At 38.0% G+C, this 20,682-nt stretch overlaps 1 protein-coding gene across 3 annotated transcripts in view; it reads left to right on the forward strand.

Annotated features, from left to right (window-relative positions):
• tafa5a (TAFA chemokine like family member 5a) overlaps positions 1 to 20,682 on the forward strand; it is a 344,203-nt gene that overhangs the window by 158,175 nt on the left and 165,346 nt on the right. For all 3 annotated transcript variants that reach the window (XM_007890987.2, XM_007890988.2, XM_007890989.2), the window contains exon 2: positions 11,344 to 11,493. In XM_007890987.2, the coding sequence (XP_007889178.1) occupies positions 11,344 to 11,493 (150 nt within the window). The remainder of the gene's footprint in view (positions 1 to 11,343; positions 11,494 to 20,682) is intronic.

The following is a 20,682-nucleotide window of genomic DNA, read 5'->3' on the forward strand; positions in this document are numbered from 1 at the left end:
ATATCTTCAAGGAAATATCAGCACAATGACTATTACATACTTTAATGTCAAAAACCACAATTATAGGAAATGTATGGCCATTTGACTCTTTGGTTAATCTCCCTCCCACCTTTGCAACATATCACCTGGTCTTCCAATCTACACTATTGTGTGTATATTATTAGTGTATTGCAAGGTGATAGTTTGAATTGTTAACATTCAGAGTCTAGGGATACACCAACAACATTCAGGAGCCAAGGACACACAAATCATGGGTGCCAGAAATTATATGCATTCCATTAATGTCATTATTTCCTTTTCTGTCATTGCAATTTTTAACTTGTGTCTTACTACATCTGTCATAACACCTACATCAAGCAAAACTGAGGGATAATCTGTTGTTTAAAAATATATAGGCCACATAATATGATACGTAACACAACCAGGTCCTGTCTACTTTTATTGAACTCCCAGAGCTATACTCTCATCATTTAAATTGTTTGCTTGAGCTGCCTTGCAACCGTTACAAGCCATCTATCGTTGTATTTATTACACCAATAAAAGAACATGTAGTTTTCTGAAATAAAAAGCTAGATTCAACCTTTGGATGTTGTGTTGAAGAAACCAGCTGACTGTAACTGTTATTTATACACAGAAGCATTTAAGACCTGAGTAACCACAGAAACAGGAAGCAATATCCTCTCATAACTGAGAATATCACTTACAGGGTCTGTGGTTCCATTCATTGCCCTGAAGACGGAATGCTGGACATTTCAAGCTGATGTGACATTACAGTTTTTATTTCAATAACTTGGGAAAATGAGCCGATCCTAATCAGAGCAGACGAATAGCCTCCAATGTATTTCTTTGCAAGCAGCTTAGTCCCTTTGCTGTTGTTAACCTCTGAAAGACAGCTGCTGCTGCTTATCCTAAGGCCACCGTGACCTTCCCTGGGGTGTCTTTACCCTTCTTGATGCCACCACTGCCTTTCCTGGGGCTGCCGCCTCCCGCCTGCTGCTATCACTTTCTGTACAAATATATTTAGTATCAGAATTCACCAAGATCATTCTGGGGTGGTTGCTGCTGGAGTTTTCAGATAATTGTACCCTCCAGAGGCTATGAGTCCTGGCACGTTTGTCTGTACCCAAAACATTTTAAGCCTAACCGTGTGTGGCAGAAAATTCCCTTGCTTATCTCAGCACTAGCTGAAGCTGTGTCACGATCCATGTGTAATGTGCATGAGGAGGTACCACTGATAGTTTCACAAGATCGTAATGACTTTGAATGCCAGAGAAAGACAATATATAACGTTTCATAATTTCACTGGGTTTTTGCTGATTCAATAAATATTCCAGGATCAATCTTGTTATGTCTCTGATGATGATGAAGGAAACATTGTAGAATGGAAATAGAGTAGAAGCCATACAATTATCTTTGAGGTCAACTCAATCCACTTTTGTTTTCTTAGGAGAAATCAGAACAAAATGTAATCATTCCTGGGCTATGTCACCAATTTTTGGGTGAAATATTTGGGCAATTTCAATGTTGGCCTCGAAATGATGGCCTCAAAAACTATTAATATGGAATGATGGAGTTGTCATTTTCATGGACAAACTTGTTTGATTGTAAATAAAGTGTTCACAGTGGGTCAGAGTGTGATGTTCAAAGACTTGTCAGTGTGAAATGATTTAAAATAAAATCGAGCAACAGCACACTTTCAAATATCACTTCAAGCTACTGAAAAATTGCAACAGCATGAGATTCCCACAAGGAGCTAAAACATATTGGCAACGTTTTAACAGAGAAAATAACTGACGGTTCACAAGAGAATCATAGAATCATAGAATTATACAGCACAGAAGGAGGTCATTCAGCCGATCGTGTCTGTGGCTATTTGAAAAGAGCTAGCCAATTCAATCCCACTCCTCCACTCTCTCCCCATAGCCCTGCAAACTTATAGGTGATTCAGAGGAAGAAGGTCCTTCAGCCCATTTGATCTAATGCATCCATCTAGAATACCCATCCTTTTCAGTTCCCATTATTAATTCAGAGAGACTTCTTAAATGCATCTGATATCCTGTTCTGTACCACAATCTTTGTAATCCACTTGGCTGATTACCCTCTAAAAGTAATACTACCTGGTGTCCTTCACAACCTTGAACCTGGACTCTGGTCCTGCTGTCTCGGAGAACCTTTCCAAGTTTAAATGTATGAAACAAATCCAGCTAATGATTGAGAGTGACTGTGGCTCATATCATTATACCTACTAGCCCTGGCGGAATCTGATATTGGGCTATCTAGCCCGGCGCCAATAATAATCTTTTTGCATGGTTTGAAAACAAATGCAGTTGAAGAAATGTAGGTGTAACTGACCTTTAGTGTGCACTGGAAAGATATTCTTGCAGTTGCTTCTTTAACAGATGCATTTGTCAGTGCACAGTGGATAATAAACTGGGGCTGAATTGGCTGCAAGGTGTAGTAATGACTTTAATGATTAGACTGCACCATTTCTATTGTCAGATATCAGAAACTTACGGCTAATGAAAGTAAAGTGTTTGCGTTGTATTGAAATATATTTCATAGGTTGGAGGGTTGGGCTTGCCTGTCTATTTGTTCAGCACATTCTGGGCTTGAAAACAAATTATTGTATTTTGCAAGCACTGTTTCCTTGACAGACAGTGACATCTTGTCCAGTAGTGCTCTCATATATTAGAATAAAACTGATGTCATTGTTTTCGACCAGTCTTTAAGGTATATCCTCCTCACTCCATAAGGTTCTGAAAGCACTTTGAAAATAAGTACAAATTGCAGCTGTTTTTTGACACTCAGAGGAGATTGTAAAGTAGCATTTCATTTAACAGGGTCCAATTTGTGGCAAACATAAGGAAATAATTAATAAGGAAAGAATCCTCACAAGATGTAGATTGTGTCACAGCAAAGGTGAGCGTGATATACTTCCACTCACTGGAAGAAATCAGTAATAATCCTTAAGGAATCCCATTAAAAACACCTTAAGGAATCCCATTAAAAACACCTTAAGGAATCCCATTAAAAACATTAAAACATTTTTCAAAGCCACTTAAAATAATCTTTCCATTTGAATTAGTGCCTTATCATGTTCTCAAAATGTCTCAAAGTGTTTCATATGATTTACTGTAAAGTGCAGTGCTGTAACGGTGAGCGAGGCAGCCAATTTATGCACAGTCGCACAAACTGCAAGAAAGGGATTAACCAATTTTTTTGACCAGTGTCCTGGACTGAAACTCTTCTCTTTTCGAAAAGTGTTGTAGGATCTTTAACGTCCACCAGAATAGTCAAGACAAAGCCAATTTAATCTGTGTTCCATCCCTAGTTTAGGACATCTCAACACACTTTGCAAATCTGCTGATGAAGTAGGGGGTGAAGTAATTAAACTACATTAAAATAGATACTGTGGCAGGTATCCATATTGTAAAATGATTATAGGAAGAACATATTCCTGTTGCTATAATCATTCATTAGCAGCTCCTGTTTCTGAGTTTTATTTTTGGAAGAGTGATCTCATAGAGAAGACTTCAACTCAACAGATTAAGGTTAATAATACCTGATTTTTTTAAACAAATGTTAAGTCTGTTTTATTGCAGTTGTAAATACACAATTTCAGTAAAAGAAATGAACACCCCCACAACAAACTGACCCTCCCCACAATTGTTTATTTTTTTCAAAAACAACTTAATCTTGCAATCCCTACTTTATTCTCTGTGCAATATCTGTGGAACATCGAAGCTGGTTAAGACGTATCTCAATGAGGATTCATGTTCCACTACACAGAAATGGTATTATCGCAGTTTGTGTCCAGGGGCGTTTCTGAGTAATGTTGGTGATGTGCTTCACTTTCTATGTAGAGTCATTAAATTTAGATGTGATGCGTATTAACCTTTAGAAAACTGCAGCAACATTCTTTTCAGCAAACTGAAAAATATAACGGTTTATTTTGAGGACGAAGGGTTTATTTTAAGGCCACAGTGAATTAAGATGTATTCTTTAATCTGGGTCATTATTATGATTCTAATTTGTGACACTGGGATCTATTTTGCAGCAAGTGTAAACTATATGCAAACACCTGCATTATCACCACGTGTAAATGCATGTGAACAAAGGCAGTTGCAGGTATCCTTAATTACGTAATTACCATCCAACGAAAAGGATTGTCATCATTAGTAATGCACATTAATTTATTCTAGCAGAAGCAACAATCAGTGTTTTGCCAGTAATAGCCCAGAAATATTGGCTAAGCTAATATAAATAAAGATAACCTCATTCGTTTCTGTAACAGGCTCAGTGTCTTGGAACTGGGCCAGCACGAGAAACTGCAGCTGTATGTTCCAATCCCACTCCCCTTAAATCAAGTTTGCACAAGAATGCCTTTGTACATGATAAGCTAATTGCTTTACCCCCTTGGAGAATGAGGCTTTAATTATTTTTAGGGTTTTTTTTCTGAAAAGAATCAGTTAGCATTGAAGGGCAAATGGTTTTCTATTTTCAATGGGCAGCTTTTCAATGCAGTGGACATAGTGGTCTCAGACTTGGCATCCACTGCCACCAAGGTTATTAACTGGACGTATTTGTGCTATAACGTGTTCCACTGGTAGAGGCTGTCTCCTTAGAGTGCCCTGGATTCCGGGTTAGCCTGGAAGTTCCAGGGCACCATAAAGTACCTCAAACTATTTTTGAAGACAGTTAAAGGCACACTGAATCTTGGATTTTGGACCCCAACATTGGTGCAGTATCTTTAGTTTATGTACACAAGATCTCTATACAATTGCCATCTGTGTCGTCATGTCCTCAAGAGCACATAGCCCTAATGTAGTACTAGTCTCTGGAAGCAGGACCCAGGACGTGCAACCAGACCTGCGTCTGAAAAAGTTGCAAAGGACTCTCACTAAGCAATCTGTGCTACATCCCTGCTGGTTGTTTCTGGAATGAACGCCTTGCCACTCAGCTCTGTGGCCCAGTTAATGGAGTGGAGCTGGGGCAGAGGGGAATATCATTCTGTGCATATTTAGTACACTTCACCATGCATATACGTAGTACAAATCTAGTAACCCAATAGAGAGCCTTTACGCAGAAGTCCTGGCACTTTTTTTATTAGCCTTGCTGCCTCTCAATCTCATCCTGGTTCCTCTTCCACATTTCTCCTTGAATTTAGCCCCCCATCTCTTTCCCTTCCCTTTAATTCAGTCTGGCTTTTCTTCCATTGTTCCATCTTCCTGAGTTCAATTCCAGGCAGGGCGAAACCTTGGGCAAGTTTCCTTACTCCACACGCCTAATAATAATCCCTCCAAAACCAAAAATAATAATAAAAAATTGGCCATTTTCAATCTACGACTGTTTGTGGGACATTGCTGTGCGCAATTGGCTGCCGCGTTCGCCCACAAATATACAGTCAATTCACTTTACAGTGTGTTCTGTGAAGCGCTTTGGGACGTCCTCCCGACGTGAAAAGTGCTATATCAAATGCAAGGATTATTATTATTATCATTATTCCTATCTTCCCATCCATCTAATTCTGTGTCCAGCACGTGTTTTTCCCTAGCAAATTTCATTAACTTCGTCTTTCTCCAAGGCACACTTACTTATAGTGTGCTATTATGTACTGCACAACTTTATTAATGCCTTTATCACATTTGCCTCTTTGTTGCATGCTAAAGGTTCTTTATAAGATGCAATGAAATGATCGCTATTTACTAGTTAGTGTATAATGAACTCCCGTAATCAGAACCCATTTCTTCGAAGCAGATTTTATGCAGATGAAATCAATTAGCTGACCATTGTGAATATATCCTGTAGCCTGTATGACATCTAGTAGCTGATGAAACCTTCTGCTCTTTTTTTGCTCTTTTTCTCTCTGACAAAACAGCTCAGGTTCTGAAAAGGCCTGCAAATGAGGTCTACATTATTGATTAAAGACTTTTCTTTATGGTGCAGCAAAAGCATTGCAGAGGTATTTGCGATGGAAGAAAGTGTGTTTAGTTTAAATGTCATTTATTCATATTTTTGGAAAACATTACTGTTGCATCAGATCTAAATTACAGAGAGCAAATCTTGAAACTTCTGGAATTAAATGGAGTGTTTAGTGCAAGGACTTTGTGCTATAAATCAATCTTCATAAAAGAACATGGATAATTAATCTGGGTTTAAATCTATCACTGATAGTTTTCCTTCTTAACGAATCCATATAACTTTGACAAGAATCATTACATCTAATGTTAGTCATAGTGATGGTCTACACTACCATTTTGATTTAATTAATTAATCAATCAATTAATTGGGACCACTGTTGTTCACAATATACATTAATGATTTAGACTCGGGAATCAGCAGTACAATTTCAAAATTTGCGGACGACACTAAATTGAGGGGAGTAGTTAATACAGAGGAGGACTGCAACAAATTACAGCAAGACATTAATAAACTTGCTGAATGGGCATTTAAATGGCAAATGCATTTCAATGTAGAAAAGTGTGAGGTGGTACATTTTGGTAGAAGGAATAATCCTGGAAAATAAAAACCTAAATGGGGTAGAGGAGCAAAGGGACTTAGGAGTACACATACACGATTCACTAAAAGTAGCAACGCAGGTTAATAAGGCCATAAAAAAGCAAACCAGACATTGGGGTTCATTTCTAGAGGGATAGAAATGAAAAGCAGGGAAGTCATGGTAAACTTCTATAGAACCTTTGTTAGACCACACTTAGAATACTGTGTGCAGTTCTGGTCTCTATATTATAGAAGGGATGTAGAGCTGATGATCCCAGAACTGAGAAGTTATACCTATCAGGAAAGGCTGAACATACTTGGACTCTTTCTTTAAAATGATGAAAGGTTTTGATAAGGTAGACATAGGGAAGATGTTTTCACTTGTCGGGAAGACCAAAACCAGGGGCCATCAATATCAAATAGTCACAAATAGATCAAATAGGGAAGTTAGAAGAAATTTCTTCACAAAGAGAGTAGTGGGAATGTGGAACATGCTACCACAAGGTGTTGTTGAGGCCAATAGCATAGATGTATTCAAGGGGAATCTAGATAGGTACATGAGGGAGAAAGGAATAGAAGGTTATGCTTGAAGGCTTAGTTGAGGAAGGGCAGGAGGAGGCTCATGTGGAGCATAAGCACCGGCATATTCTAGTTGGACCAAATGGCCTGTATATTCTAATGCATTCTGATGTATTCTAATTGATTAATTTACATTAATCTAAATTATTGTGGATGTCTTCAAATAAGTAAACATTTAAGACACTTTTAAATTAATATTTTTCTTTGTGAAACTAACTTTTTAAAAATGCAAATCAAAAAGTAATGAAGTTATTTTAAATGTTCAAGCTGTGCACATGCTTGATTTTGATTTGTTGTTCATAAGAGAATTGAATAAAAAAAGTGTAACTTGCCTACAGATATTCCAAGAACATCAGAATAACATACATACATCTTAGTACATGTAAATTTCAGTGGTTAAAGAATCAAATTGATACTGATTGAGGAAATTCATCTCTCTGTTGGATTATTGGGGGATGTTGCCTGGGACTTGAACTTTACATATTTGACAGTCCAGTGAGTCCAGTGAAATGTCTAGTGAGTGCTGAATTATCAGAGGTGCGTCCATCGACTTTTGGGATTTTTTTGTGCCTATTTTAGAATTTTATTTATTTTAAAATATTTAAATATTTATTTTAGAATTCCTTAGAATATTTGTGGAGACCTGTAGCTCAGTGGTTAGAGCATTCGCCTCTCAAGTGAGAGACCTGGGTTTGATTCCTAACAGGGTGAAACCTTGGGCAAGTTTCCTTACTCCACATGCCTGATAATAATCCCTCAAGNAAAAAATAATAAATTGGTCACTTCAATCCACGACTGTTTGTGGGACACCGCAATTGGCTGCCGCGTTTCACCCACAAATATACAGTCGATTCACTTTACAGTATATTCTGTAAAATGCTTTGAGTTGTCTCAACGATGTGATAAGGCACTATATCAAATGAAAAGATTATTATTATTATTCAAGGTATTTTTCTTGTACCCGGGTGTAATATAGTTGCATTACGATGCACTTGCAATTTGCTGAATTATTAGAGTATTGGTTTGCAATTAAAACACGCTGCATTATTGGGTTGTTGAAATGCTCCGAGATGTTATCCAAAGTGAAGTTTTTGCAATTGTTACACGATATTCAGCATTAATATTAAAGGAGAGCCCCCTCTTTAAAAATGTTCAATCTTTCTGACACTCAGATTTGATGGTTCCATAGTATGGCAAATGTACCATATCACTGGCATATTCTATTTTAAAACTTTAAATAAATCTAAATCCATGTAACCTGGCGTGTAACTCTGAAATTGGGACACACAAAGGAACTGGACAGCACAGTAGATCAGAGCACTTATTACTTCACCTCTGGGATTTAGGTTTGTGTTCAGTTCAAAGAAATGAAATAAAGATAGTCCCTCCCTGATGGTTGTTAAATTTTGAAGTGAAATGACATTGGGACGTCCAGCTCCCAGTGGTCATGTGCCCACAGCATAAACTGACCTTAAATTTTCTGCTAATTGGCACCGAGTTGGTAATCTTGCTCTGAGGGCAAAAGGAGTGAACGCAGAAAGTGGAACAGTCACACTGGAGCAGTAACTGGAGCAGTAAGTGGCTGAGGTACATTGACAGAGTAATGTTGTGAAGCTACAAAATCACATCTGGCCAATGTCATAGGTGGATGATGCGCTCTCAATGCTGCCTTTGGGTGCAATATGTGAAAACAAATGTCCTGTTCCTCCTTTTGATCATCTTTGGCTTTGATAAACATGAAAGACAAAATTAAATTTCAAACTGTTCACATCTTATAGCCACAGAGAATCTTCATATATAACATATTGACTGCAGTCTGGACATTCGCAGGCTATACATAAGTAATAGTAGTAATTTTAATCATGTTACCTTTGAGATTTATATTGTGGTTATTATGGTTATTATAATAGAAGGTACTTTATCATTTAAAATCAAAGAAATGATTGCTCTTTTAAAACAGTGCAACATGTAAGGCGTATTACAAAAAGGATTCAGTGGGCATATGTGATTCAGCATTAATGGCAATTATCTGAAAATGAGCATCTTACTCTCCATTGTGTGGGACACAGGCTCAAAATAAATGCCTGAGATGGAATAGCAAGTTAAGTCAATGGTGTGGTCTTACCACATATCTGCAGTTCACCCATTATTTTATATCAATTAATGAATTAGTTTAATGAATTTGTACAAACAAGCCAATACTTGACATTGCAAAATCATGCTAATGTATTAAGCAATTAATAATGTTTTGAGGTCTGTAGTTGAGAAAGGCAAAGGCTGATGCTCACTCAAAACCGTGTAAGTTGACAAGAATGTCTGCTTGTTGAGTAGAGCAACCAGTGGTGTTGTGTTTTCATCTATGTACAATGTCAATCTAATTGCAGCTAACTAAATCAACTGACACGCACATGCAAACATGTTTATTAAAAAAAGGGAGAGGGTTACAATTTTGTTGTATGATTTTATTGTGGAGTCCTGTAGCTCAGTGGTTAGAACATTTGCTTTGCAAGCGAGAGACCTGGGTTCGATTCCCGGCAGGGTGAAACCTTGGGCAAGTTTCCTTACTCCATGCACCTGATAATAATCCCTCAAAAAAAAACAATAATAAATTGGTCATTTCAATTTACGACTGTTTGTAGGACACTGTTGTGCGTAATTGGCTGCCGCATTTCACCCACAAATATACAGTCATTCACTTTACAGTCTATTCTGTGAAGTGCTTTGAGATGTCTAGAAGACGTGAAAAGCGCTATATCAAATGCAAGGATTATTATTATTATTATTATTGGATTTCTAACGTACAGAAGAGTGGCGTATGATTTATTGGCTCCTGTGAGGATTTTTTTTCTCCACATGATTCAATATTTTGAATAGAATATTTCAGTAAATCGTATTCATATCAGCCTTTTATGATTTGATCAGCCGGGTGTCTGACATATACGGAAACCCATCACAATGCTTAAGAGTATCCCAATGATGTCATTTGTTCTACTGTCTTGATGCATCCTAAAGTATTGACCTGGGTTTACTTTTTCACTCTCATGTAAATTTTTACACAGTTCTATGAGACTTCTTTGAGTTGTCTTCTCTCAAGACCGAAGAGCCCTAGTTTATCTAATCATTGCTCATAGTTCATTCTTCTAACAGTGGGGATCATCCTCATTACTCTCTTATGCACAGCTACTACTTGTGAGCACGTACATTTGCAATTAGTTCAAACAATGCACATGAATGTCTCCCTAGTAGTCCAGATGCATTTCTTTGCATGGATGGTTGTGGGAATATGAAATAGATGACCTCTGTGGGGTAGGCCACAGGAATCAGAATTGAGGCATTCAAAAATATATATACAGATACTTGGTAAAAAAAAAGGATATTAAGGGATATGAAGAAATGGTAGGGAAATGGAATTAGAGTTGCCATAGACTTAATGGAAAGAATATTCTTATACTACCATCCAATTTCCTCTTGAGTTTTCTGCTTAACAACCAGATTATTCATTATGAGGCTCAGTATACTTTTGCCACCTGGACATGTTTTGAAATTCCATCAGAGAGATAGTGAGTCTCACATGGTGCAGAACAATTGCTAATGCTATTTTTCTCCTGACTTGGTAGCTGGAAAAGGACATGTGGGCATTGACGGTCAAGTATACTTCATTTCAAATATGTACAGACACTCTTCCACTTCTTGTATTATGCTGTACTTTGGTTACATGAAAATGAATGTAAATGGATCAGTAGCATCTCATCGCTGCATTACTCTTTCTGCCCACTCCTGTGCAATTCCCTACAAAATAACAAATTCAAACAAATTGGGGATGCGGCAGGAGAAGTGTTTTCTTTAGACCTGTTAAAGTGCGGTTGTTTTACAGAATGTTTCCTATGTCCTTTGCTATGACACAAAAATATAAAGCATTTTGTTTTCTAAGTGTTTGTTTGGAGAAAGCTCTTGATTATTTTTCAGTTACAGCAGTACTAATGTTGACTTATTCACTTTGTGTTTTATTATACCATAATGAAAGTACGCTTTACGACGGGGAAAATTATATCATTTCAAAGCTGCACAGTTAAATCAGTACTTTGAAGGGTTAACCAGATATTCTGTCTCCTGGCAGTGCAATGCATCAATGTGTTTTAGATATATTTCCATCAGTCTTGTTTGACATGCATGTGCATATGATGGGACACAGTTCATGACTCCTTTCTGGTGTAATGGATTGTCTGCTGCTCACGCACTGACATTTGGTGCTTATTCTCTTTCCAGGTCAGCTGGCTGCAGGTACTTGTGAGATAGTCACCCTGGACAAAGATAGCAGTCAACCTCGAAGGACTATAGCCAGACAAACAGCTAGGTGTGCATGTAAAAAGGGGCAAATTGCTGGCACAACGAGAGCAAAACCAGCCTGTGTGGACGGTAAGAAAATAATGGAGAACTGAATAATTTCTTTTGATTTGCGTGCATCCTTTGTCAACCTAAAGTTGAATCTGAGTCTACACAATGGTCCTTGATATTTGAAACTGTGCCATTCAAGAAATATCTGAAATTTCCTTGGATCAAAATAAATTCAGCAACATTTTGGATTGGTCTTGGAATCAAGTTAATGCTCCCCAAACTGTATGTATACCAAAAGTTCAGTACCCATTCAATGTTGATGCTGCATTGAATTGATGCTCACTGCACAGTAAAAGTAAGATTTTGAAACATACATATTTTGCCTTCCATAACTGGTTGCAAAGCTTCAGTGTCCTTTGCTGGAATGTACAATGAAGGAAGGTACAGTCATCCTGTCAAAAAAATCAGCATTGACTAGTATTGTGTTCTATTGCATTCCTTTTGAGAAATCTGTTTATTGGTGTTGTTGCTTCTTAGTAAATTCACCAGCTTGGATTGCTCAGGCAGGTTTTGATACTGTATATGGTGTTCAATTGAAAGTGGATTTGTGGAGCTTGGAAATGTTATTATCATTGTGATAAAGCACTGCACAATTATGCTGAGTATTTAATGAAAATAGTATTGGTCAACAAGGTGCATTAATAAATAATATTTAGCATAATTGCTTACCGATTTAGGCGCAGAACAAGGACATTATTTCTCAGTAAAGTAACTATTGACTTTGCATTAACATGCAACAGTTTTAAGTTTAATATAAATTCAAATTAATGGATTCAAGAATTGATAAAACTTTCCATTATATTTTCTGAGTGGTTTATAAATATGATGCGTTGACATTAATAATCACATTTTTTTTGTTTTTCTTCTGAGCAAATGATAAATTTCCTTCCGAATTTCTGTCGTAAATTTTGAAAAGGTATTTTTAAGTATTTAAAGGTGTGAATCAATTGTTTAAAAGAAAAACTACTACAATTTGCTTCATGCTAGGCATGTTATGCTTTGCAGTGCCTTGAGAAGTCATCGCAATTTGAAAGGCACTATACAAATGTAATTTGTTGTTGCTTGTGCTGTTTCCTTTTAAAGACATGTCCCTACTCTTGCTTTGTTCTTGGTCAAGCTTTCCCACTGTGTCCAGCTGTGCAATGCAATGACCTAATTTATGCTGCAATAGTATCTTTATGGTGTATTTACGTTGCTTGTGCATAATGTCACTGCAGTCTTTTCCAGACTGTCTCCCATCAAAATGACAATGTTTATCTTCAAGATGGTAATACATGTAAACAAAGCCAATATGCGTGGGGGATAGAAGAGGAAGTAGGCAGAGAAGGGAGCAAATGAATCCGTTGAAAGTGCTTTCATAGTAGTGTTTACTAAAGGATTTTCCTTGGTAATTAACTTAATTGAGCCTGCCAGCATTTGGAATACAATGGAAAAAAAATCCTAAGATTGATCAATTTACTGACAATCGGAAAATATTATTTTCGTATAGAAATTAGTTTTCTACAGGGTTTTCCCCCCAGTTTTGCCACTTTGAAACTTTATAACCTGCCTATTTTGTTGCTTCAAAGATGTGACTTACTCTCAAAGATCTAATTATTCTGAAAATTGGAGTGCTCGTGTAGCCACTCCACCTTTGCTGCCTCTGGTTGGTCTATTTACACATAGGAATTTCTGACTTAGAAAACAGAAAGTCCTCTTGAAGTTGACTCTTTATAGTGCCCAGCTTTATATAAAGAAATAAATTATTATGTAACCCATTGAGGATGGGGTTTTGTACATAAACCAGAGTATGGAGATTGCAGCCGTGATTCATGTTGCAGAACCTTATTAACAGGGAAATTTACAATACAAATTACAGTTGTAAAGCACTTTTCACGTCAGGAGGACGTCCTAAGGTGCTGAACAGTCAGGGATTAGGACCAGAGCATGGGGGAGTTGGAATCAGGTAGGGCAGAGTGGGTGGGAAGGTGTCTGAAGGCATGGTCGAAGAGGAGGGCCTTCAGGCATGCTTTGAAGGAGCCTAGGAAGGGAGTGAGGTGAAGGGAATGTGGGATGGAGCTCTAAAGGGCGGGGGCAGAGAAGTTGAAGGCCCGACCGCTGGTGGTGAGGTGGGCCGGGTGGGGGACGTGGAGCAGGCCAGAGCCTGCTGAGCAGAGGCAGCGAACAGGTTGATAAGGAGTTAGCAGGTCAGAGAGGTAGGTGGGGGCAAGGCCGTGGAGGGCCTTGAAGATGAGGACGAGAAGTTTGAACTAAATTATGAAATTATGAGTAAAGATTGTCCTGTGTTGTGCAGAAAACAGAAAAATGACAAATTATATTATCACATTATGTTTCACAGGAACTAGCATCAGAATAAGCAATATCAGACCAAAATCAGCTTATGTCACCAAAATCTTTGCTTAGTTTAATTTGTGTTGTTGTTCATTATCAGACATAGGGTAACTGGAATTACAAAATTCCTTGAGTCCTACTCTCAACCAGTGCATGAGAACATTAGAAGTGGACATGCTGGGGAAAGAGAGACAAGGGAGAGAGAAAAAGAGAGACAGAGAAAGAGTAAAGTTAAAAACTTTCCAAAGTGGAATGCACATTTGTACATTTGGGTAGTACTAGTAATATCTCTATTGGGAAATAGTTTACCCCGAACTTCCTGCCTCAAACCCTCTGCCTTGCCCTTTCTTTACTTGCCTTCAAATTGCATCTGAAGACTTTCTTCTTGGACGATTGCGTAAGGTCACCTCTCACTTGCCCTCCAATTAGACATCAAACTATACCACTCCAAAGCACTACCCCACATGAAGGGTGCTATATAAATGCAAATTGTAGTTGGGATCAGCTGACATCTCCTCTTGGAACAGTAATGTTGCATAACATAAGTAATCGAAGAAGAGGGTAAACAAATAATAATAATAATCCTTGCATTTGATATTGTAAAATTTCAAGGATTCTTCACTCTCCTGAAATCATTTTAGAAGGTCTATTTTAATAATAATAATAATAATCCTATAATTGATATAGCGCTTTTCACGTCGGGAGGACGTCCCAAAGCGCTTCACAGAACACACTGTAAAGTGAATTGACTGTATATTTGTGGGCGAACGCGGCAGCCAATTGCACACAGCAATGTCCCATAGACAGTCATAGATTGAAAATGGCCAATTTATTATTGTTTTTTGTTTTGGAGGGATTATTATTAGGCGTGTGGAGTAAGGAAACTTGCCCAAGGTTTCGCCCTGCCTGGAATTGCCTTAGTGCAATTGCTATAAACTTTGATCTTTCATTCCTTATTTATGAAGAGAAATCCCGTTACCAACAAATAATGAGAAGATGATTACTTTTAGCAATTAGTCCACGTTGGACCCAAGTAACAACAACTTATAGAGAACACTTCATGCAAAGATTTGCTTTGTCCATTGGTGAGTTATCAGAGATATTTTACACAGAAACACCATTTGATAAAGTGCGAAAACCTTAAGAGTTACAAGACATCCAGAGTAACTAGTTATTAGCGGATCATAATTAACATTTCTTATGGGAAATAGCCAGGATATTGAGCAAGTGACAAGCTATGTGGTTGGGACATCCTCCCGACGGGAAAGGCGCTATGCAAATGCAATTTATTGTTGTTGTTGTTGACGACTTATCCCAGGGCAGGTTATCAGAGTTTCACTGTATTCTTCACATTGATTCATCCCTTTGTTCCACTTAATTGGTATTAAACCCCATTACGTAGGTAGGCCCTGACCACACATATGTCTTGTCACAACACACTGGAGTGGTCATTCTCCTTGACAATAAATTTACTGACTTTGATGGGAATTGCATCAGATTCTCCACTGCATTTGTTACTAAATCAGAAGAAATCATTAAATTAGTTTATTTCTGTGATATGATGTTTTTTTCTGACAAACTTTAATAGTGTTTGACAAATTTCAAATTAATTGTCAAATCTTGGAATTTCTTGATCTTTCATCACGCAAAGCCATACAACTTTTGATTTAAGCAACTCCTGATCTATTAATTAGTTTGTTCTCCCATTTGTTAGTACTGTAGAAACAGAAGCAGCAATTATCAATGATTCTTGTAACAGTCACATTGATTTTATTCAATTCATTAACAAAGGTTGATTGCTTTATCACATAATTAATTTAATTTATAAAATAGTTTTTTAAATTCAACCACCTTTGCTTGATTGTAAACTTATCGTAATTGCTTGTGAACTGGACCTGAATAGGGGGAAAAATTGATGAGCCAAATGGTTAAAAAGTTAAATAAAATGCATGGTTCAGTTGCACAGAAACATTCCATGCCATCTTCAGTATTTAAATACATCACCAAATACTAATACCCAAAGTACTGACGAAAAAGACAACAGGAGGAGAAAGGTTAGTAGCGGTTAATTAGTATAAACATATGACAGATTTCATAGGTTTAAAAGTCTAATGTCATGGGTAAGATATAACTGTAGGAGTGAAGGGACACTTGTCCATTGGAGTGACATCATCTGTGTGCATTGTGGTACTAAAATGCACTGTGAAATCCTTTGATAGTCCACATGGGAAAGAGAATTCAGCAGGGGTGTCACTTCAGACAGTTAACTTCACGTATGGGATTGTCCTCTCATATCATTACTGAGTCAGCCTTGCCTTTGTCTTTCTTCATGTAAGAATGCCACTATGTATTCCATCATAGTTTCCACTGGACTGGGGGAAGGGAAGGCACGTCTCCTACCACCCGCTACTCCCCTGCCACTTGCTGTGTAGCCTTCCCATCTTGACTGTCACTGGTGATGCCACTGTCCCTGTTTGTATGGAGAAGTTGAGCTGCTTGATGCAGTAGGTGATAAACCAGGGCTGTTGGAGAGGAACAAAGGTGTTGTAACCACCATCTGCCTTCTGAAGGTTGTCACACTAGCAGGGTCAGTGAAAATAATGTGGCGTCCTGGGGAAAAGCTGACATTTCCAGCAGCAGCATCTTGATCAGCCAGCAGATGTTGTGATACATTCAAGCTCACTCCACAAGTTCAACATATCACGGGGTGTGGATATGAAGGCAGAAATGATAAGTCAATTTCCAGCCAAATGATTTCAAACTTGAAGGAAAGTCTAAAGTTGAGCTTCCAAACCCAGGATTTTGACAATAGTTCCGATCAAACATTTTGCCAATAGAATCAGAGCAGATGGGGTTTCTGACATTGTGAGGAGAAGCTGTTTTCTGAATGGTGACTTCGTTAAAATTGTCTTTTTCAATAATTTTCATGTGTGCATTTTACCATTGTCAATGTGGCACATTATCATAACATAACATAGCATGTAGGAGCAGGAGTAGGCCACTCGGCCCTTCGAACCTGTCCCGCCATTCAATCATTGCTGATCTTCTAATCTAACTCCAGCTATTAACATAACCCTGCCTTATCCTCATATCCCTTAATCCCTTTTGCAATAAGAAATCTATCTATCTCAGTCTTGAATATGTTCAAGGACTGAGAGTCAACAGCCCTTTGGGGTAGCGAGTTCCATACATTTACCACCCTTTGAGTGAAGAAGTTCTTCCTCAATTCAGTGCGAAAGGACTGGCCTCTGATTTTAAGGTTGTGACCTCTGGTTTTAGTTTCTCCAACCAGGGGAAACAATCTCCCACTATCTACTCTATCATGTCCTTTGATGATCTTATAGGTTTCTATAAGATCCCCTCTAATTCTTCTATATTCTAGAGAATATAGGCTCAAATTGGTCAGCCTATCCTCGTAACTCATCCCCTTCATCCCAGGTACTAACCTAGTAAATCTACGCTGCACCCCCTCCAAGGCAACTAAATCTTTCCTTAAATAAGGAGACCAAAACTGCACACAGTATTCCAGGTGTGGTCTCACCAGGGCCCTATACAGTTGCAGCAAGACTTCCCTACTCTTATACTCTAATCCTTTCATAATGAATGCTAACATACTGTTCACCTTCCTAATTGCTGCTGCACCTGCAGACTAACTTTCTGTGATTGGTGTACAAGGACACCCAAGTCCCTCTGGACACTAACACATTCCAATCTCTCCCCTTCTAAAAAATAACCCGCTCTACTGTTTTTGCTACCTAGGTGGATGACTTCGCACTTCCCTACATTATACTTCATATGCCACCTACCTGCCCAGTCACCTAACCTATCTATGTCTCGCTGCATTTTTTTCATGTCATCCTCTGTGTTGACACTTACTCCTAATTTTCTGTCATCCGCAAATTTAGATATAATAACTTCAATGTCCTCATCTAGATCGTTGATGTAGATGGTAAATAGCTGAGGCCCAAGGACTGATCCTTGTGGCACTCCACTAGTCACATCCCGCCAATCTGAAAAGGACCCGTTTATCCCTACTCTTTGTTTCCCGTTAACCATTCCCCAATCCACGTTAATATGCTCCTCCCAATTCCCTGGGCCCCTATCTTTTGGGCTAACCTTTTACGTCGCATCTTATCGAATGCCTTCTGGAAGTCCAAATAGACCACATCCACTGATTCACCCTTATTGAGTTTACTCAAAATGTCCTCAAAAAATTCTATGAGATTTTGTTGACTTGGCCTAATTATATTGTGTTCCCCTAAATACCGCGCTACCTCATCCTTAATCAACAATTCTAAAAATTTTCCGATCACTGATGTGAGACTAACTGGCCTACAGTTCCTCATCTTTTCCTTTCCACCTTTTTTAAATAGTAGTGTGACATTTGCGATCTTCCAATCCATGGGGACTGTTCCAGAATCCAAGGAATTTTGGAAGATCGGACATAAGGCCTCCACTATCTCATAAGCTACCTCTTTTAAAACCCTGGGATGCAAGCCATCCATAAAGGATAGTGAGAATTATATCACTTCTTTATTGCTTGTGCAAGTGAGTTTCTCAACTCCAAAGGATGCAAGTTGCTCTGGTGGGCTGTGTCATTGCAATACATCTCGTCCTGCCTTGAAAACATAAATTTATGGATATGATGAAATAAATGCTCTGCATTTAAAGGAACATATTCCCCATTGTAACTTCTTTCTAAACTTGTATGTCTGGACATTTTAAGATTTTAAGACATTTTAAGATAAGAATAAGAATAATAATCCTTGCATTTGATATATCGTCTTATCACATCTTCTAGATGTCTCGAAGAGCTTCACAGAATATACTGTAAAGTGAAATGGTATCAAACAGCCATAAGATAATTTATGTGGTAAGACAGAGGCAGAGCAAAGATACACTGGGCCATAAATAAACAGTTAAACAATTGTTAATAAAGTTTTATGGCACTACTATATTGTTTTTCTGTGAGTAATATGCTTCCAAACTATTTTACGTTATTAGGAAAGGAACACGCTGCTTAACTCTTAAAATTCCATTATTAACTCCTCTGCTGTCCCAATGAAATTTTGGACCCCATAGGTTAACAACAGCAATAATGTTGTCTTCAGGAGAGGAGGGGAGAAAATTGAAAGCAATGGATGTTGTGTGGGAATGAACAGCACTTTAGAGATCTCTAATTGAAAATATATTTGTCAGTTCTGAAAATGCCCTGACATGTTCCTCTGGATATTTTTTTGATAGAGCTTAAAAATTAAAAAATCCAAATAGACTTGAATGCTTCTTCAGTGTATCAACATGCTTCAAGTACACTAAATATTCTATATGTGTCACATTTTATGTGGTTCAACTTGAAACATTTTGATATTTCCTACAATTTGAATTAGTAAGCACCCGCTATTCCATAAAATAATAAATAATAATCCATGCCTTTGGTATAGGGCCTTTCATGTTGGGATTCACTGTGAAGTGTATTAACTGTGTCTTTTGTTGGTGAAATAGAACAGGGAAAATGACCTGTTTGCTGTTTTTTCGATAGATTTGAATTGAACGATTTTGCCAGTTGAAATTATTGTATCTATTCTTTTTGTAAATTTTGCTACAACAAAAATAACTTGCATTTTATTCTTTTACATAAGAGAATAGAGTCCTGCCTCCTGATGCTTCTGGTTCATCTTGTTATTCTTTTGTGCTCCAGTTAAAATTCTGTTTACATTGGCTCTTGTAGTGAAGTGATTAGTCACAAACTGCAACTAGTACTGAATATACATCACAAATAAGGTTTAAGATCATGCTTGAAATGTTAGCCTATCTTTCTCTTCCAGATGCTAGCATTTCTAGTTCAGCCTTCCAGCACTGCAGCATTTTTTTTATTTGTGTTCTTGCCTCATAGAGTTGTCAGTGGCTCCAGTATAAAGTAATCACTCAGCCTCAGTCAAGGGTTTTATCCATTTGTTATACTGCATATTTATCCTTGGTGTGTTTTTGTACTGTGACAGTACCAAACGTGCCATGTAATGCTGCCATTATCCCAGAAATCAGCAGTTTGGTGTCTATAATGAGTCGCTGCACAACCCATCTGTCTGTTTGAAAGTTGCATTACAATTTTTGTTGTCAAAAAAATGCTCTGACAGCCTGTTCAACTTCTAATATCAGTGGATTGCTGACTGTCCTGTCAGCTTCTGGTCCTGTGATGTACTGCAGGAGAGTAGCACTTTCTGTGCATTTATGCCCACAAGCCCAGACTTTGGCCTTCGCTCCCACGTCTCTGTGAGTGGGCGGTATAACCATGACACACGGCTTATAGCACTGTTACAATGTACCTACCTCTGCACTAGTAGCGCTGACCGCTCAGTGTATCTAACTAAACATTAAAACTTAACTCTGACTGGTGTCTTTAAGAATAAGAAAATGTTCAATGCAAAGAGGCTAATGGATCCCCTTCTTTCCTCTGACCATATGTAAATAATGCTCCTTTCATTTAATGTAACACCTAGAATGTTGAAAAATCTCAAAGTGCTAATACAGCTAATTGTTGTACAGTGATTACAGAATTATAGGTCAACATGACAACTTTGTGCACAGCAAGGTTCCACAAAGAACCATGAAGTGAGTGATCAATGTATCTGTACCCCAAGAGAAATTTGCTTTTTTTGAATTGTGTCATGGGATCTTTCATGTTCACTTAAAGAGACAGGTGGAGTAATGGTTTAACATCTCACCAAAAGGATGGCACCTCTGACAATTCAACACTCCCGGTATGGCATCTTATATAATAGATCATATACTAGTTCACTTCTTTGGTACATTGTTTCTAAGGTTCCAACATAATGTTTCACGCAGCATTCGATTACATTCATCTGTACTTCTTTAAAGCCC

The sequence above is a fragment of the Callorhinchus milii genome, unplaced genomic scaffold, assembly GCF_018977255.1.
Source record: "Callorhinchus milii isolate IMCB2004 unplaced genomic scaffold, IMCB_Cmil_1.0 Scaffold5, whole genome shotgun sequence".
NCBI classification, from domain to species: domain Eukaryota; kingdom Metazoa; phylum Chordata; class Chondrichthyes; order Chimaeriformes; family Callorhinchidae; genus Callorhinchus; species Callorhinchus milii.